This window comes from Macrobrachium nipponense, chromosome 2 (assembly GCF_015104395.2).
Source record: "Macrobrachium nipponense isolate FS-2020 chromosome 2, ASM1510439v2, whole genome shotgun sequence".
Classification (NCBI taxonomy): Eukaryota; Metazoa; Arthropoda; class Malacostraca; order Decapoda; family Palaemonidae; genus Macrobrachium; species Macrobrachium nipponense.
Window position 1 is genome coordinate 43,917,621 of NC_087201.1, and position 19,110 is coordinate 43,936,730.

Sequence of the window (19,110 nt, forward strand, 5' to 3'; positions counted from 1 at the left end):
ATATATATATATATATATATATATATAACATCGAGCTACAAATGTCCTTTAATATCTAATTCGCTCTACCTCGAATTAATATATATACATATATGTTAACCGAAGGGGAATTTTTTAGTCGAAAAGAAATTCGTCGGTTAACATATATGAAAATATTTTAATTCCAAAGTAGAGCGAATTAGATATTAAAGGACATTTGAAGCTCCATGTATGTATATGAATCACGGTAATGTGAAATGACTATATATATATATATATATATATATATATATATATATATATATATATAATATATATATATATGTGTGTGTGTGTGTTGTGTGTGGTGTGTGTGTGTGTGTGTGTGTGTGTGTGTGTGTGTGTGTGTACATAAGAAAATGCTTATAATTTACATGCAACTTATTACTAGTGGATTAACAATTTGTCTGCAATTTCAAAATATTTAACATTTTATAAAGTCCAACACAATTTTTGTGTCCTCCAATCTTCGTGCTGCAGATCATACGCTGAATCGGTAGCTGGAACAGATCTGAACTATGTATCTAACAAAATCAAAATTTTTAAATCTTAGAAGATTAGAGAATCAGTTTTGTTTATTAAAGGGTTACTATTAATCGTTCTGTTAAAACCGATATGCTGTTAAACAGTAGGTATAGGTCCCCGTCCAGGCTGTGAAGCCGCCTTCTAGTTTGTTAATAATATTTATCATGCCTATAAAGGTTTTTTTTTATTTTTAACTTATAAAATTATTTGTTAGAAGACTAACATAAATTCTACCAAATGTAGGAGGGCAGATGAATCAATTATTCATAGGTGGTCCCGGGGTAGGAAAGTGAGGAAGAAGGAAGAAGGAAGAAGGGAGGCGTTTTCTCATTATCTGACATCTTGCGTAGAAAAGACTCTCAGTAGTCTTCTCACCTCGATCATGTGCTACTTTCGGTCCTCATTGTCTGGGGAAAGCGAGAGGAAAATGGCCGAGCAAAGGAGCGAAAGGAAATAAAAACAAATATTCCTTTTTTCTCTCTCTCTCTCTCTCTCTCTCTCTCTCTTGTTGGTGTTCATGTTTTTTGACGACGCCAACTTCCCAAATTCACACGCGAGGCGGAAACGTCTGCAGAGATGATGATGATGATGATGATGAAGAGGATGAGGATGATAACGGTGAAGATGATGTCGCAAACTATTGACGACGATGACGACGACGAAGCGAAGCTGATCTTGAAAAGATCCACTGGAAATGGGAACATGAATAAAGGGCGATTTCTCTCTTTCCTTCAAATGATGAGGCTTCATTTCTTTCCTTTACAATAAGCCGGTGATGAACTCTTTTATTCAGATGACGATGGCGATGATTTTGATGCAGGCCTGGGTTATGATTGCTATCCTTAATTTGATGATAATGATGATAGTTCTGCGGGAGATGACGATTACTTTGATACTGACACTGGTGATATTGGCCATTAGGATTATTTTCATAGTGACGCAGGTGATCGTGACGACCTTTATAATGTTATATATATGTTTGTGGTGATGGATGTCACGATGATATTGGTGAAAATGGTTATTAAGCTGGTAATAATGATAATGATGATGGATATAATACTTATAAATAGCTTAAAACACCAGGTAACCATGAAAACAGTGATTATATTGGAGATGGTAATTATTACAGCGGCTCACATAATGATGCTATGGCTAACGTTCATGATGTGCCATAATGAGGCTAACAGTTATGACTGGAACGATAATGATATCATGAAGATGAAAATATGATCGAAAAATTATGAAAAAGATATGAAAAATAATTATGAAGTAAAAAGGCCGAGAGCAAAGTAAAGCAAAAGATATATCACATAAAAATGAGGTATTGAGCGATAAAGGAACAAGAACAGGAATAAGCAGGGAAAGCGAAGAAGATCTTTGCAAAGTTCACCGTCGAGGTGTGTGTCCCAACGTCCCCTGGACGCCAAGGCCCTAACAATTAGCAGGGCGCTCCGACTCCTTATTTGTCAAAACCGCAAATGGCATTTGGACGTCGAAATATTCTATGCAAATGAACATTTTCTCTTTTTCTTATTATATTCAGACCACTTTACTTTGATGGCGGCCATTATACCCCGATAAGTGTGGCTCTGGATTGGCTGTAATTGATTCTTAAAGAATCTTTAAAATGAGATGAATGATTTAGAACCAGGAGGACAACATTTCGTTTGTCTGGTTACAACCCCCGAGCATTCGAGAGCCCTTAGTTGCCTTGCTACCTCTGTGCAGAATTTATGACCGTCAGCGCCCGGGCTTTTTGACCCTCATATTTTAGTGAGGTTTTTCCTTTTGTCGTCGTTGCAGTTCAACTTTGCTCGCTCTTGTACGATTATCAAAAAAACCTGGTGTCTGATAGGTGGGAATACAAGAAGCAAGTGGGAATGGAAGGAATAAATGTATGTAAATGCAAAAATGCATTCACATATGCTTATATGTATGTATACATAAATAGATACATACATATATATACATATATATATATATAATTATATATAGTGAGAGAGAGAGAGAGAGAGAGAGAGAGAGAGAGAGAGAGCTAATTTAAATTTTCAGAGTATTAACAGAAGCTAAAGGACAATTACTCTAGTATGATTGCGATCTGTGACACAAACTACACCAGTTTGCTGAGGGTCGACTTACATAGATCTGACATAGCCAAGTCAAACCAGGGCTTATTGGTGAAGTGGTTCCTCTCTTATCTCAGCCGCAGACAAGCTAACTCGGACATTATTCAACTTAATATAAGCCGGAAGCATTTTCTGTTGTATCGCTAGGTGGTCTTCCGATAATTATTTCAACCACCAACCACCTTGCGTTCCGTACGTAAGGGAGAGACAATACAGGCACTTTAACAACCCCTCACAACATGGTAACCTGTATGTCCGCCAGAGGTGTTGCTAGAATAGTATTATTCTCAGCATACAGGATAATAATATAAAAATATATTATTTCATAAATAAATATGTATATATAGATATATATATATACATATATACTATATATATACATATATATGCTTAAAAAATCACAGCAGATGCACTTGACTTCATTAAATAAGCGAATACCACAGGAAAATGATAGGCAGTAATCCAAGCGCATTCGTCTTCACTTGGATTTCTGCCTATCATTTTCCTGTGGTAATTCCGCTTATTTAACATATAATATATTATATATAATATATATGTATATTAATAGTTTATATATTATATATCAATATAATTATGAATATAATATAATGATATATATTAATATGATATCTTTTGTTGGTATATAATATACATACATAGCGCTTACATTACTATGAGATTGCAGGCCTTCCATCCTAGACAGCGATGTCTGGCATTCTTGGCACTCACAACTCATCTGCCTGAAGCTTAGAAAATAAAATCCAATGAACAGAAAATCAGCTGAATGGCACCTAAACGAAACGTTGCAAAGAAATACCTTTGGAGTAAAAGAACAATATCAACACCAAACCAAATCATCTCTGTGAAGGACTGGAGAAGCTGTACTACAACAACAGGAAACTGCTTCAGCTGGTAACATCTTCACCAATTAATTGTTTAAAGCTTAGATCTGAAGATGGCACAATGGCGTTGCCGTAATATTTCATTTTCTTATTAATATTCCCAATTGCGTGGGCTATTTATCAGCGACTTTTTATAGGTCAGTATCATTGGTTTCCCTTCTACGCATACCGGCATAATGAAATATATGGCCCCATTTTTCAGGAGCCAACAAAAGCGATCTCTCTCGAAAATACAAAACATAATGTGAGTTATCTCGAGCAGTAATTTATTGTATGGGACTCCGCGGAAATAAATTTCAACTGATTTGCTATAATATGTAAGAGAGAGAGAGAGAGAGAGAGAGAGAGAGAGAGAGAGAGAGAGAGAGAGAGTCATTTTAACTCATCGTGAGAGAGAAAAGATGGAATTTTATTGAATAATCACATTATCATAGGTTAATGAATACGGAGAGATTACCTGTAGATTAGTTTCTGCTCTCCGTGTGTGATGGATTATGATTTATGTTGTTGAAGGCTCCCAGGGTCGCTTTCAGTCATTATTGGAATTAGTTATTGGCATCCATAATATCTAGTCCATCAAACAACACATGCGATTCAAAATCTTCTGGAACTTATTTTCAAATGTGTTGTTGATTGGTGTCAGGTGAAATAAAACGAGGTAGACAATTTCATAGGTACGAGAGAGAGAGAGAGAGAGAGAGAGATTTGTATTTCAAGCTGTTGTAACATCAGAGAACAAACGATACTGAAGAGTGATAGAGAGACAAAGACAAGCGAGGATCATCTCACCGAAGCCATCCAGCTTTTAATGACACCACAACGTTTATTTCACGATACACTGGACACTCTCTCTCTCTCTCTCTCTTCTCTCTCTCTCTCTCTCTCTCTCTGCTTCGAACCATTAAAATTGACTGACCACCAGGCACATAATTCACTGCTTAGGACAAAAGAACCACAACTGGTTTTTCGGCAGCAAGACCCCAATCGCTCGACTCTTAACGGGTCTCAAACTCAGGAACTCCAGTTCTGTGGTACAGAGAGAGAGAGAGAGAGAGAGAGAGAGAGAGAGAATGGCAATCTACCAGGACATCGTCATGAGCCGTTGTGAAAGCAAATAGGAGAGGAGAGCGATGGCAAACTTCAAAAGTGCAGTTTTTTCCTTTGTACTGCCAAAAGAAGCAGAACAATAAAGTAAAACGAGTTGTAGCGAAATATAAGAGAACTCCATTCCATAAACTGCCACCGAATAAAACTTCTATAAAAATAACGGACACCAACAAAAACAAAACGTATGCAGACGGCAGCGCAATTTTTTATTTCAGAAACATTGAACTACTTTCAAAAGCGCAGTACGGATGGCAAATTCTGAAAAGCCTAGAACTTCGAAGATATAAAGAATAAATTCACTTTGTCGGCAGTATCGCATATATATATATATATATATATATATATATATATATATATATATATATATATATATAATATATATATGTGCGTGTAAGTGTGCATGACACTTTTCTAGATTGATAATTGCGATGTTTCTAATCTATTTTTTTTCTCTTCTCTCTGCCTCCGACATTGTATATGTATATATATATATATATATATATATATATATATATATATACATATTTATATATAGATACAGATATATAGCCTATGTGTGTGTGTGTGTGCGCGCGCGCGTAGACCTGCCTCTTCCTCTTTTGGATTCCCAGCTAGTATAACCTTATGAGAATGACAACTCTATTCCCTTCTACAACCCAGCGGTGACCCATCATATCCTACTATCTACTTTATTCCTAAACTATTGCTGAGGTCAACTTCGTCAAAAAGGTTATTATCAGAATGTGGGTCTAAAGTGCTTGCCTTTTTCAACATAATCTTCGGACTGGCAGGTGAGAGGACTTAAAATTTTAGCAACAAAAAGTTTAATTACTTTTTTGCTGAAAACTAATTGTCGTTTAACATCTGGAAGTAAGAGAGCAAAATTTATAACAAGCAGATGAAGCGTTAAGTAAAAACCAGCGCTCGAGGCGAAAACCGCAAGTACCATATCAAGGAAGTGCGACAGATCCCGAGCAACGCCCACACCTGTGAAACACAATAGTGTTTGATGTCGGACGCCATCAAGACGCTGTAACCATGTTGCTCCGATAAAAGAGTAAAAAATAAGTATCGGTTGATTTTTAAGTTGAGGAAACAATAAACAAAATCATAAATACGCCGTGTGGAAGGGGGAAATCACTTTTACATGTTTCAGAAAATGAAGGAAGACGGAAATTTGATCATATTGGCAAAAATGACACGACAATGAAAGGGAACAACGGCGGGAAATTCGAAACCATTGGAGACAGCGGTCAACCACAGACGCCGCGGTGACCACAGCAGAGAGGAGGAACAGAGGTTGAGCTCGACTTGTCTGCCTTGCTGTCCTCAGGCTCAGCGGTGCAGGATTCTGAGGTAACGGAATGATGACAATGCACGGCTATTATTGATACTATTATTTGCCACTAACAACAGTTACTCCAAATCAAATTCAGAGAGAAACTGGTTAGCAGACACATAGACTATACACAGTGTTCTGATGGGTGCACTGATGCAAACTGGGACTGGTCAGTAGTTGGATGGGTGACTGACCAGTGGACATACTCTTAACTCATCATTTCTGCTCTTTTTAGTTCTACCTCAAGTCCATCTCTTTCAATATGTTGAGCATGTAGTGAGGCAAATTTTAAATCTTTTGCGGTGCTTTTCTACTTAAAACATCATCAGCTGCACCTATACCCTATCGCTGAACCTTCTTTTCCATTTCTAGCCACTTTTCTCATTAAACAATCCATGAGAAAGGCAAATATCAGTTGTGACTAAGAGAGTCCACTGTACAACCCAGCTATATATGGCAAGACTCCATCAGCATCAACCTTACATTTGCTTCGTTTATGGGTGTTTCAATTGGTTTTACATATTTAAGGAGAATACCATTCTCACGTTAACCTTCCATATACTGATCGCTGGACGTTGTTAAATGCATTTTTGTATTAAACAAGAGCCATCAAAAGGCAATAAAATTCCCGACAATGCTGCACAAAGTCTCAGGACAAAAGTAGTCTAAATTTGTGCTAATCCTTCATTTTATAAAACCAGCTTGCTCATCTTTTAAGTGTTTTGTCGATTTCTTTCTCTAGGCTATTAAGAATGAGTATACAAAACATTTTCATATTGAACGATAAAGTTACCAAATTCAGTCAACAGTTCTTCCTTCGCTAGAAGGAAGAACTGTTGCTAGAACTTCATACTCGCAACCGCCAGGCTCTGTTCCCTTATTCCACATTCTGCAAAAAAATCTTGTTAGTAAGCAAGAAAGCATTTCAGTTTCAACTATAATCATTTCTGCAATGCTTCCGTCTTAGCACGGTATATTTCAACTCCAAAGTTAATTGATGATCGACTCTACCTCAGACATATACACAATCAGAAAAGAATGAAAATTAACTCTCACTGTATGTATGTATGTATGTGTATGTAGTATGTATGATGTATGTATATATATATATATATATATATATATATATATATTATATATATATATATATATATATATATATTATATATATAATCTTCATAATACGAAGATGAGATATGTCAATATCGTCCACGGAGGAGAGAGAATAAAAGACTATAGTAGCTCGACAATTTCGCCTTCAACCAGGCCTCTTCAAGAGCTTTATTTTAAATCAGTTAAATAAAGCTCTTGAAGAGGCCTGGTGGAAGGCGAAATTTTGTCGAGCTCTAGAGTCTTTTATTCTCTTTTCTCCTGTGGACGATATTGACACACACACACACACACATACACACACACACACACACACACACACATATATATATATATATATATATATATATATATATATATATATATATATATATATATATATAATAAGACAGCGGGCAGACAGCTACGCATTCCAACAGGGGTTCCAGCAAGACAACAGCTTAACATGATCAGTTTATTAAAGAGACGTTTCGTGCCCCAAAACATTGGCACATCATCAGTCTGAAAATTAAAAATTTATTCTTTTTAAAAAACAGTAAAATAAAGTAAAAGGTACAATCCAAAAATATGAATATGAACTGATAGGTAGTCTTTTAATACTTATAAGCTTCTTTAATAATTCATATTTTTGGATTGTACCTTTTACTTTATTTTACTGTTTTTTAAAAAGAATAAATTTTTATTCCAGACTGATGATGTGCCAATGTTTTGGGGCACGAAACGTCTCTTTAATAAACTGATCATGTAAGCTGTTGTCTTGCTGGAACCCCTGTTGGAATATTATATATATATATATATAGGTATATATATATATATATATATATATATAATATATATATATATATATATATATATATATATCAGTTTTCCAAAGAAAAATAATCTGAAGTAGCAGGCTAGTTTCTTCCATTTTCATGAAACCCAGATTTTAGCAATAATATAGTGTCACCCAGAGTCAAAATATACAGGGTCTGCTCACGAGGCGGTACTAAAACCTATCCCCGCCCCTTGTGAAACGTCATCAGTTACAAAAGGACCATATCTTGATGAAACTATATTTACGATAACATTTTCATATAACTATTTTTGCGATGGCGTTTTTTATATAAATTTTCCTTTTATTGCATGCTGCCGTATATTACGTTAAAGTGCAAAGAATGCTCTTTCAAATTATATATAGCACATTACAATTACGATTACTTTCAAACCCACAAGCGCGCACAAAAAAAATTATCTATGCACACAAAAATGCGCAATTACTTCATCCGTCAACCAACATACATTCACGTTTCGTAGCGTATCTGACTAAGGAATGATGATAGAAAGAAACTGAAAAATGGATTAGAAAGCTGATAACATTTACTATATAATGCATAAATAAAATTGATAGGTGTTCTCAAAAATTTTCGAGGAATTCTAGGTCAAAGACGGACCAAAATTTTTAAATTTTATGTAAATATTTACCACATTTTTCTTACATAATTTTTCGCCTTATTACGTTTTGCCATATACCATGTAAAAGTACAAAGAATGCCCTTTCAATTGGTATATGACACATTACATTTACAATTATTTTAAACCATTATCGCGCACAGAAAATATTATCTACGCACGCAAAAATTATAAAAAAAAAAATTAAGCGTTCGTGGGAGACCTGAAATCTAGCCCCGCCCCTTGTGAAATGTCATCAGATACATCCAGCCAGACTGACGAATAACTTTTTGTACTTTTTTCGGAAATATTATAATCGTTTGAGGCATGCATAATTAATACCTTTATGTATACAGTTTGTGTTATATGTAAACTTATGTGTTCGGAAGTTTATTTATGTGATATGAAGTGCTAACGAGAAATTTGCTGGAAATGTGTTCCCTGTATCATTTTCTTCATCATTTATTCCTCTGATACCTTATATCGTATATGATGTAATTCTTATACTTTTGATATTGTTTTCTTTTTTGTGGCCAAGTCGTGCAAATGCAACTGCCATTTTTTACACTGCCTGTATCCACATTTTCTTTGTATTTATTGCATAACAATAAGTATTCACAATAAGATTTGGAAAATATAATTAATCTATTATTCTAACCTTTATCATAAAAAAAGTTGCTTTTCAAAGTGAGGTATGAACACAGTGACAGAACTAAATACATTTCTTAAGAATTATTTAAAATCTTGATAATATTACTACCTGAAAGAGAGAGAGAGAGAGAGAGAGAGAGAGAGAGTTGTCATGTTAAAAGAAATGGACTTGAAGAGACTACAGCAAACCAGTATATAGGTAAGTAAATAAATAAGTAAAGAATAAACATAAAGAAAGCTGGAGTAGCTATGTGTGTTCAAACTGGTATATTTTGTGCAATAAAACAAGGTTTGGAGACTAAATGAGAGAATGGGTATTAAAAAATCAAACATGTGACCTCTACAGATTTTATCATCAAGATTTTATGAAAAACACCACGCGATATGGATTAAATGTATAAAAACTAAGGGTTCTTTAAGTAATTCAGTGGAGACACAAAGGAGTGTTACTCTTGTGACGTCACAGCATTAGCTCCGCCCCCACTGCCGAGTTGAGCAGACCCTATATACTTTGAATGGTTATTAAAAAACATAAAGTATGTGACCTCTTTACAGGTTTTATCAGATTTTATCAAAAAAACCGTGCAATATGGATTAAATGTATAAAAACTAAAGCTTCTTTAAGTAATTCAACGGAGAAGCATGGGTAGTGTTACTCTTCTGACGTCACAGTATTAGCTACGCCCCCACTGCCGAGTTGAGCAGACCCTATTACTTTGACTCTGGTGTCACCCTCCTCAATATTAATCAGGGCTTAAAACCTCTGACAGCGTCATTTCCTTGTATTTTACGTGAAATAATTTCAACAGGTAGAAGAGTGCTAAGCAATGGTTGTGAGCCCCATGGGAGAGATTCTCATTAAATCGTTTTGAGAAAGATTTCACTTGCCACTCAGTATAAATATGTTCGATATTTTCACTCGTCCGCCAGAATGACAGTACCATTCACCTGGAAAAGAAAACAATTATCTCAAAATCATCATTATCGTTGGTATTGTCGTAAATGTCACTTTTACCAACAAAATTAGCCACGGAACCAAGGAATCAGGACGTAGAGTGAAGCGCTTTAACCGTGATAGCCTTGTGGTTTAAAGCGCTTCACTGTACGTCTTGATTCCGTTGTTCGCGCCCATGAGCCGACGAATTTCTTATCAACTAAAAAATTCCCTTTCGGTTATGATATATATAAAAATATATAATTCCGGGGTAGATCGAATTACGAATTAAAGGACATTTATAGCTTAATATGAATCACGGTGACATGATACGACTTACATAATGTATATATATATATATATATATATATATATATATATATATATATATATATATATATATATACGTAAGAATACACAACGGAATAGAAATATAACGATCATGTTACACTGAATAATAAACCAAAACTCTGATCCGTCCATCACCTATTGTTTACAACCGATTAAAAGGGTAATTACTTTTTCGACATTGGTAGGAATTGCGAGGCAAAAAATGGATCAGTTTCGTTCACAATATTTACATCAACGACAAAAAGTTGCAGCGGATTTTATAGCGATAGACGCAATTCCTTTAATAATCATTCGAGAACGGGTATGAAATTTGTGGTAAACGTCAAATTTCACAAAAAAATGTAAAAAGAAACTGCTCCATAGGCATTGCTGATTATATGAAATTAAATCCATAAGTCTGGTATATAGAATTAAGCAGACTTGAAAGAAGGCATAAAAATTCCCCATACTCCTAAGGAAAGGAATAAATCAGCTAAAAGATGAATCATTGTTGAATTTTAAGAACAAGTTAGCTGAGATTAGAATTGTGGCTTTTGAGGAACAGTTAACCTAGAAATACAACTATAAATAAGAAAAGTGTTATATATATATATATATATATATATAATATATATATATATATATATATATTATATATATATATATATATATATATATATATATATATATATGTGTGTGTGTGTGTGTGTGTGTGTGTGTGTGTGTGTAAAACCTTCTTCCAGTTCTCAGCAAGCCATTTTGTGATAAGTGCTAGTCCACGAGCAACCCTCACCAGCTCTACGCGATCCACCATCGCCGACTAACTTTCAGGTACATATTTCTACTGCTTGTGTAACATTGTTGTGTGTGAGAGACACACATGCGCTTAGAACGAGATCATGCTCCCCATTATGAACTTTTTTAATTCCTTGCAAACTTATACTTCACAAATTCGGTGGACAAGTGATTATTTTATCCACCATAAGCAAGTAAAATTGGCTTCAAAGCAAACACACACAAAAATATATTTGACCTGTTCTCAGGCAGTAAAAGAAAAAATAAACTTGTTCGATTCATAAAAACCAGCAAAATCTTATAAAAACCGAAAAAGGAGACCGAATCTTATATTTTTATGTTACTAATCACTGAGTAACACTTGAGTCTTTTGTCTGGAGTCTAAGTTACAAACTTGTTCTACCCGATCAGATGCACTAAAGAAAGCGTAGAAAGAATGCATCCCAAGGCACTGAAACTACACCATACTAGGAAGTCAAAGTCCCAAGCAGACCCGAAACAGACTATCAACCTTATGAACTTTACATGAATCAAGCAAAAATGTGGCTTTAGTATCGTCGGTGTATACGCTGACGGAGCACTCCCAGGAGATTACTGGAGATTATATAATCCCTTTTACGACGGAAAAGATAAAAAGCATACGGAACTTTTCGTAGTTTGGTCGTTCGCCTTTTCAAGTGCTCACTAACAAGGTGGGTAGATGAGTATAGGTATAAGTCTGTGAGAATAAGGATTGCACAACAGAAGAGATTCACACAATCACATGTTGTTAGTTTGGCGAAAACAATGCAAATCCGCTTGGACAGCTTGAGTCTGTTTCGAAGAATCACACTGGGGCACGACAAGAAAAATCACGATAAACTGACAACGAAAGACGTATGTCACAATGAAAGAATCAGTTCAGCAGAGGGTATATCAAAGGTGGTGACTCATAATTGGTGATTTACGACTCTTCTTTTGAGGACAGTGATCGTTTGTGAATACCCACTGAGCATTTGACGATGCTCCGTGTAGCTTATTTACTCTTTAGCCGAAAAAAAGAACCGGAAACGTTAAGCATCGCTGCTAATGTATTGTAACTACGTTGCTTCACTTTCCTGTATTGAAAATGTGATGATGAAAGCACAAGGCAACTAAATGAAAATGTAACAACAACAATGAAAGCAGCAGAGTAACAGGACATAGTAGTCTTTGTTATTTGACACAATAACGTTTGTTCATTAATAAATAAAATATGAGATACTGAAATTCCGAAAACTTTGAGGTAAAATGAAAGTCAGCAACTACACGTTAGGAAACTCACGAATGATTCAACATACAAATGTCCATTATAACGAAAAATTATCATCTCTTGTGAATTTGAATTCTCACTACTGTCGTGACAGCAAAATGGCCAGCAAATGTAGACTATTTGAAAATAATATATATATATATATATATATATATATATATATATATATATATATATATATATATATATATTATGTGTGTGTGTGTTTGTGTGTGTGTCTGTGTGTGTGCGTATCTATGTGTATGTGAGTTTTTGTTTATGCATGTTGTCCAGTCATGTATTTACATAATGTGCTCGTGAGTGATTGAGTATGCTTAACATATAAGTATTAAAAAAAACACATGCAAAGCAATTAGCGAGACAAAATCTGCGGCGTAATCAGAAAAGACAAGAAAGGAAGAAAGAACAAAAGAAAGAGGCCGTCCCAACGAAAAATGGCCTTTGACAAAAATGACGAGCATCATTATGCGTTAAAGCTTCCTTCACGGTGACTATAAGTACTTTCTTTTCTTCTTCTTTCCTTTGGAGTACACTCGTCCTTATGAGCACATAAAGACGACCACTGGGGCTGGAGGGTTCCTCGTTTGATTAATGAGCCAGTGGACGTTTTTTTTATCACTTTATCTTTTCTTTTTTTGTAGAGGTCCCCATTATCTCATAAGAAACTTTCAGCGAAGTGTGAACGAAGTTGTTTACGAGGAGAGAGGAGCCGTAATGAAGGCTGTGAACATCTTTAAAACGAGAGATGCGTTGGAGTACTCGGCTCCCTTTGTATTCTTCACTTCTTTTTGCGTCTCCAAACCAACGTGAGCTTTATGAGTATCGAGTGAAATGACAATCATTAGTGAGTAATTACATTTTATGAATAGAAATGCAAGTACACCAGTATGCGCATACTGATATACATGTGTTTCTATTCATAAAATGTAATTACTCACTAATGATTGTCATTATATAATATATATATATATATATATATATATATATATATATTATATATATATATTATATATATATATATATATGATATATATAGATATGAGTCATATCACATTGACAGTTGATCCATATACATACATCACAATAGATGCACGTGACAGCGGTATTCACGTGTATGTGTGCGTATATATATATATATATATATATATATATATATATATATATATATATATAAAGTATATGGCACAATATGTTGAGATCGCTCCTGCACTCAACAAGTTCTTAGCTATCCACATGTTCTTCTTCACGGACACTGCAATTGGAAGCCCATTCCTCTGTCACATTGCTCTATCATCTCTATACGTTTTTCCCCTTAACATGGAGGGATAAAATAAAGTATTAACCTCCGGATTTAATAATGAAATTTGGGTTAAAGTTGTTGACCAAATGTCCTTGTTTACTCTAGCAGCTATCCACCGAATTCAGCAAGCACTAGGTACCTACGTAATTCACTTAATTCAACTAAAGAACGGTGGAATACTCGAAAATTGATGAGAATCTGTTCGGCTCTCCGGCTTGTATTCGCAATCAGGAATGTAATATAGTATAATATATATAGTGTATATATATATATATATTATATATATATATATATATATATATATATATATATATATATATATATAGAAATGTGTGTGCGTGCTCGTGCGCGCTCGCCTGCTTGAGAATGTTTAACTGTTTGTGGGTGACTTGCAATAACAATGGCTATTTTAGCTTGGCCCTGTTGGTGATGTGATAAAATTCATATATATATATATATATATATATATATATATATATATATATATATGTGTGTGTGTGTGTGTGTGTGTGTGTGTGTGTGTGTGTGTATTTGTGTGTGTGTGTGTGCGCGTGTGTGTGTGTATACACACATTTGATTTGTGATACCAGAACCTCCTATTTAATCTTAAATGAATATCAGAAAGCTTCCTAATTACCGTCTGACTGCCACGGATGACTATCTATTGCAATATAAAGAATGCAAATCTTCAAAGCTGCTAATATGATTACCGAACACACCTCTCTGGTAAATGTAATTACCAATAATCATGTTATAGTTGTTAAGACCACAAAATTAATTCTTAGATATGCAAAAATAATCAGATCTCTGGTTGCTTTGTTAATTCAATAAGGTCAGTTAAATTCGATGTGAAAGGAAAAAGGTCATATGTGAATGAACCGAAATCATTCAGCTGTTGCGTGAATAGTATTGCTGAGACTAGAGCATAGCGTGAATCAAATAAAATCACTTTTTTGCATCGTGAATGTTCTTGAATCGCCGACTTCCATGGTTGATACATGAATCCATCCAGCAAGTTATCACTCTCATCGACCATTTCGACAGCTGTGCCAACGAGCAGGACGGGAGAGTGCCATCTTTTCCAAGAGGGTAAAGTTACACCAGGTCGACCACCACATCTACTAAATGCTCAGTCCGGATGGCTTGGTCCGGTTTAGTAAAACTGATAGTCTGTCATTCTCTATGGTAAGTGGTTAATGTTTTATCTTTCATGGATATGTGGACATTAGGTTGCTCGTTCCTTCGGCCTTCTCTCAAAATAATCATTATTGATTATTGAAGTTGATAAGAAGACAGTAATTGAGAGTTGTTCCCCAAACGCCTGGAATGAAGAGAACCAATGAAAATGGCAGAATAAATTATAGCTGTTGAAAAGCCCTTACTAAATCATTGAAAATGTTCCAAGGGCTCACGCTTGTCAGGTTGCGTTATTGTAAACCGACCTGTGGCATTAGTTGAAACGAAATGCAATAATTCAAAGATAATAATGCAGCACTTCTACATATATGTACTATGTGTGAGTGTGTATGTGTGTGTGAGGGTAATATATAAATATACACACACATAAATATGTGTGTGTAATTACGGTATCATTAGCATCACCATCGTCACTATTACCAGACCTGACATCATAATGATCACCAAAATGAAAAGCAGAAAAGGCAAAACCGACAACAAATCGAAACCGAGAGCTGCTTCGCCGAAGAGGAGACATAATCCCATCACATATCGAAATGACTTATCGATTCGCTCGGACGCTGCTGCTGCCCTTTGTTGCCCAAATTCGAGCTGGAGGACCCAAGAGTTGGCGTCATTTCATTTAAGCCTGAGCGATATATCGGCGTTCGGAGATAGGATGATTTCCCTTTGTTTACAATATGAGTGGTACAATAAGTTCATTTTTATGACAATAAGTGCATATTTAGTTTTCTGTAGAAGGAAACTATTGAGATGACTTTGTGTGTCCATCCGTAATTTTTCTGTCCACCATCAGATCTTAAAAACTACTAAGTCTTGGGGACGGCAAACTTGCATGCTGATAATCCTCCCACCAATCGTCAAACATACCAAATTCCAGCCCTCTAGCCTCAGTAGATCTTTTTTTTTATTTATTTATTTAAGGTTAAAGTTAGCCATGATCATGCATCTGGCACTGCTATGGGTGCTACCAACACAGGCCACCACCAGGCCGTGGGTTGAAGTTTCATGGGCAGTAGCTGAGAGTTTCATGGACCATGGCTGAGACTTTCATGGAGTTATATGCTCTACAGAACACTTGTTTGTCACTTATTTATAAAGTATTTACTCGCCATTGTAAATGGTACACGTGAATATGCCATTTGTATTATTCTTCATTTATTCCTATTTCTTCGGCATTTTTTACATTCGAACATATTGGCTTACAAAATATTGTACTTCAATTTTTTTTGGCCTAGTCAACAGGGGTAATTCCTTAGCAAGGTATAAACACTGAAGTAATGATATTTTCACATTGGCTAAGACGAGAACAACCTGCTTAAATTATTGGAATGTTCTTGGATATACTTATTAGACTTTTTTCCTTGCGGATTTACCTTTAAACCACTCTCTCTCTCTCTCTCTCTCTCTTACTACATGCAGGACTATTAACATATGCAATAGATCGTGTACCCTTTCAGCACATAGTACTTCTTGATATCCTATTTTCATTCTTTTAAAAAAGAATAAAGTTTTGGACGACAGCCATTTGTGAAGCCAGACTTGATAACTTATACGGGATAGGAGTCAAGGGCATTTTTTTGTGAGATACATCTCTCTCTCTCTCTCTCTCTCTCTCTCTCTCTCTCTCTCTCTACATGTAGGACGATTAACATATCCAATAGCTGTTGTACCCTTTCAGCATATATTACCTCTTGATATCTTATTTTTATTCTTTTAAAAAAGAATAAAGTTTTGGACGACAGCCATTTGTGGAAACCAGCCTTGATTACTTATACACGGGATAGGAGTCAAGGGCATTTTTTCCTTGTAAGATACATCTCTCTCTCTCTCTCCTCTCTCTCTCTCTCTCTCTCTCTCTCTCTTTGTATGTCTATCTCGTTCTGTAAGGACTTTAACATCTCAGAGAGAGAGAGAGAGAGAGAGAGAGAGAGAGAGACTTGCAATGTCAAACTCAAAGCGTTTAGTTGCAAAAAAAAAAAACATAATTATTAAATGGAAACACGCTGTGACGCCATTAATTTCGCAGTTACAGTACATTAGAAGCAAAAAGAGAAATAACTGAGTCCGGCTGCTTGTATTGCCAAGAGAAAGAGCGATTTTCAACCCCGGAACCTTGACGACAGAAAGTTGAACAGCTATTTAAATTTTCAAGTCGGTGATAGAGACAAAAACTTTATTTCCTCCTATGATTGGCCATGTGCAGTTTATATTTAAGGTTCACGGTGTTTGTTACAATGTAAAAATGAAAGTACTACAGAGAGAGAGAGATCATAGAAACTTGGTGAGATATATAATGTTCAAGAATTTGGACGATATTTGCAGAGAGAGAGAGAGAGAGAGAGAGAGAGAGAGAGAGAGAGAGAGAGAGATCCTAGCAACTTTGTGAGAGATGCAAAGATCAAGAATTTGACAAATATTTAGAGAGACAGAGAGATCCTAGAAACTTGGCTAGAGATGTATAAAGATCAAGAATCTGGACGAATATATGTGAGAGAGAGAGAGAGAGATAGAGAGAGAGAGAGAGAGAGATATGCTCTGCTGAAATAGGAAGTGACGTAATAAAACAAAGGCAATTTTTTACGCAAGATTTCCCTCTTCTTTTTCCCTATCCTAACGTGCGTTCCGCCTGATGGTGTAACCCAAAGCGCGTACCTACGCATTTACAAAAATCACATGTATCCCTTCCGCTTATGTTACCCTCCTTCAATAATATGTCCCTCAGCCATACTCAGAAGCAAAACCATAAACTAGATTTCCTCCTTTGTATACTTGGAGGGTTGTGGGAAAAAAGGGGAGGCGCTTTCTTTGCCGATACTATCATACGACTGAATAATGTATTCGGATCACATTCACTGCACTACTGGCATTAACGAGTTTGATTTATGGCGTGCGAGCGTTCCCACAACATTGCTCCTGTATTCAGCTGCATTTGACTATTACTCTGCCTGCTTACATGTTGCAGAGTAGTTCTCACAGCCACATAAATGTATTCAACTCTGTGACATTTATCCTTATGATTGCCAAATCACACTGAGCTGCATTATATTGCATAGCGTTCTCACAACACTGCAATTTCTTCCAAGTGCATTACATCTGTCTGACAAATGGCAAGATTCCCCGGTACCATTAGCAATATTTTATACAAAATTACATGCGTTCTGCTCTACTTACTGTCTTCGATGCCACTGTGAACATTATCAGCAAACGCAAAGCGCTTCGTAGAAACGATCAAGGTGCAAATCAGCAGCGTGGAAACTGTGGCGCATCCTTTGTGTGCTAATAAAGACATTCTGGAGCACCAATTTCAGTGTTTTGACACCGGAACGTTAATTATCGTGAGGATGAACCTTTTCACCGAAGCAGAAAAATATCGTGCGTCATACCTGAAAATGTATCGTTTATCGTGGCTTCCCGTTGCCCTTTTTTCTGTAAGTTCTGTGATCGACTTTACAATTGATTTGATAAATTCATATCCTCTGGTATTTTAGCATTTTACCTCAGCATCGGAAATCTTCTTGATGACTGCTTCATTTTCTTAAATAATCTTCTAATTGTGCAACACGATTTACTATTCCGATAGAATTGTCTCCAGGTGGCATAGTCGCAACAATCCGTTGGTCGATTTTTTTTTTAATTTCACGAGAACTGATTTATATGAAAGGAAGTCCAGAAACTGCCATCACAAAAGCCACCTCACAGTCTGACGACAGATGAAAACGAGACCTGTCACCTGAGTAGAAGTTTTTGAATTTGGTAAATTGTTTGAATGCAACAAAATGCGTTTCCTTCACTGTCGATTGATGGCTGCAGATTTTTCTCCTTGAGGTTTTTTTTAAGGCGGCAAAGTAAAGTTACTGCAGTGCAAACAATTTAACACCATTAATGTTTGTCATCTTAGTAACATTGGCTGATGCACATTCAAAGGAAGACCTCGACCAAATTAGTCCTCATAAATACTATTAGCATAAATGGCTAAATGTTAACGTTCAAGACCTTTAAAGTCAAGTATAAAGTGTAATAAGGGTTTCGGTGAGGAAACTTTATTAAAACA

General features: G+C 35.7%; 1 protein-coding gene across 2 annotated transcripts in view; it reads right to left on the reverse strand.

Annotated features, from left to right (window-relative positions):
• LOC135220547 (synaptogenesis protein syg-2-like) overlaps positions 1–19,110 on the reverse strand; it is a 136,743-nt gene that overhangs the window by 117,507 nt on the left and 126 nt on the right. For both annotated transcript variants that reach the window (XM_064257739.1, XM_064257738.1), the window contains exon 1: positions 18,231–19,110. This exon is cut by the window's right edge and continues 126 nt beyond it. In XM_064257739.1, coding sequence (XP_064113809.1) covers positions 18,231–18,348 — 118 coding nt within the window. In that variant the 5' untranslated portion in view covers positions 18,349–19,110. The remainder of the gene's footprint in view (positions 1–18,230) is intronic.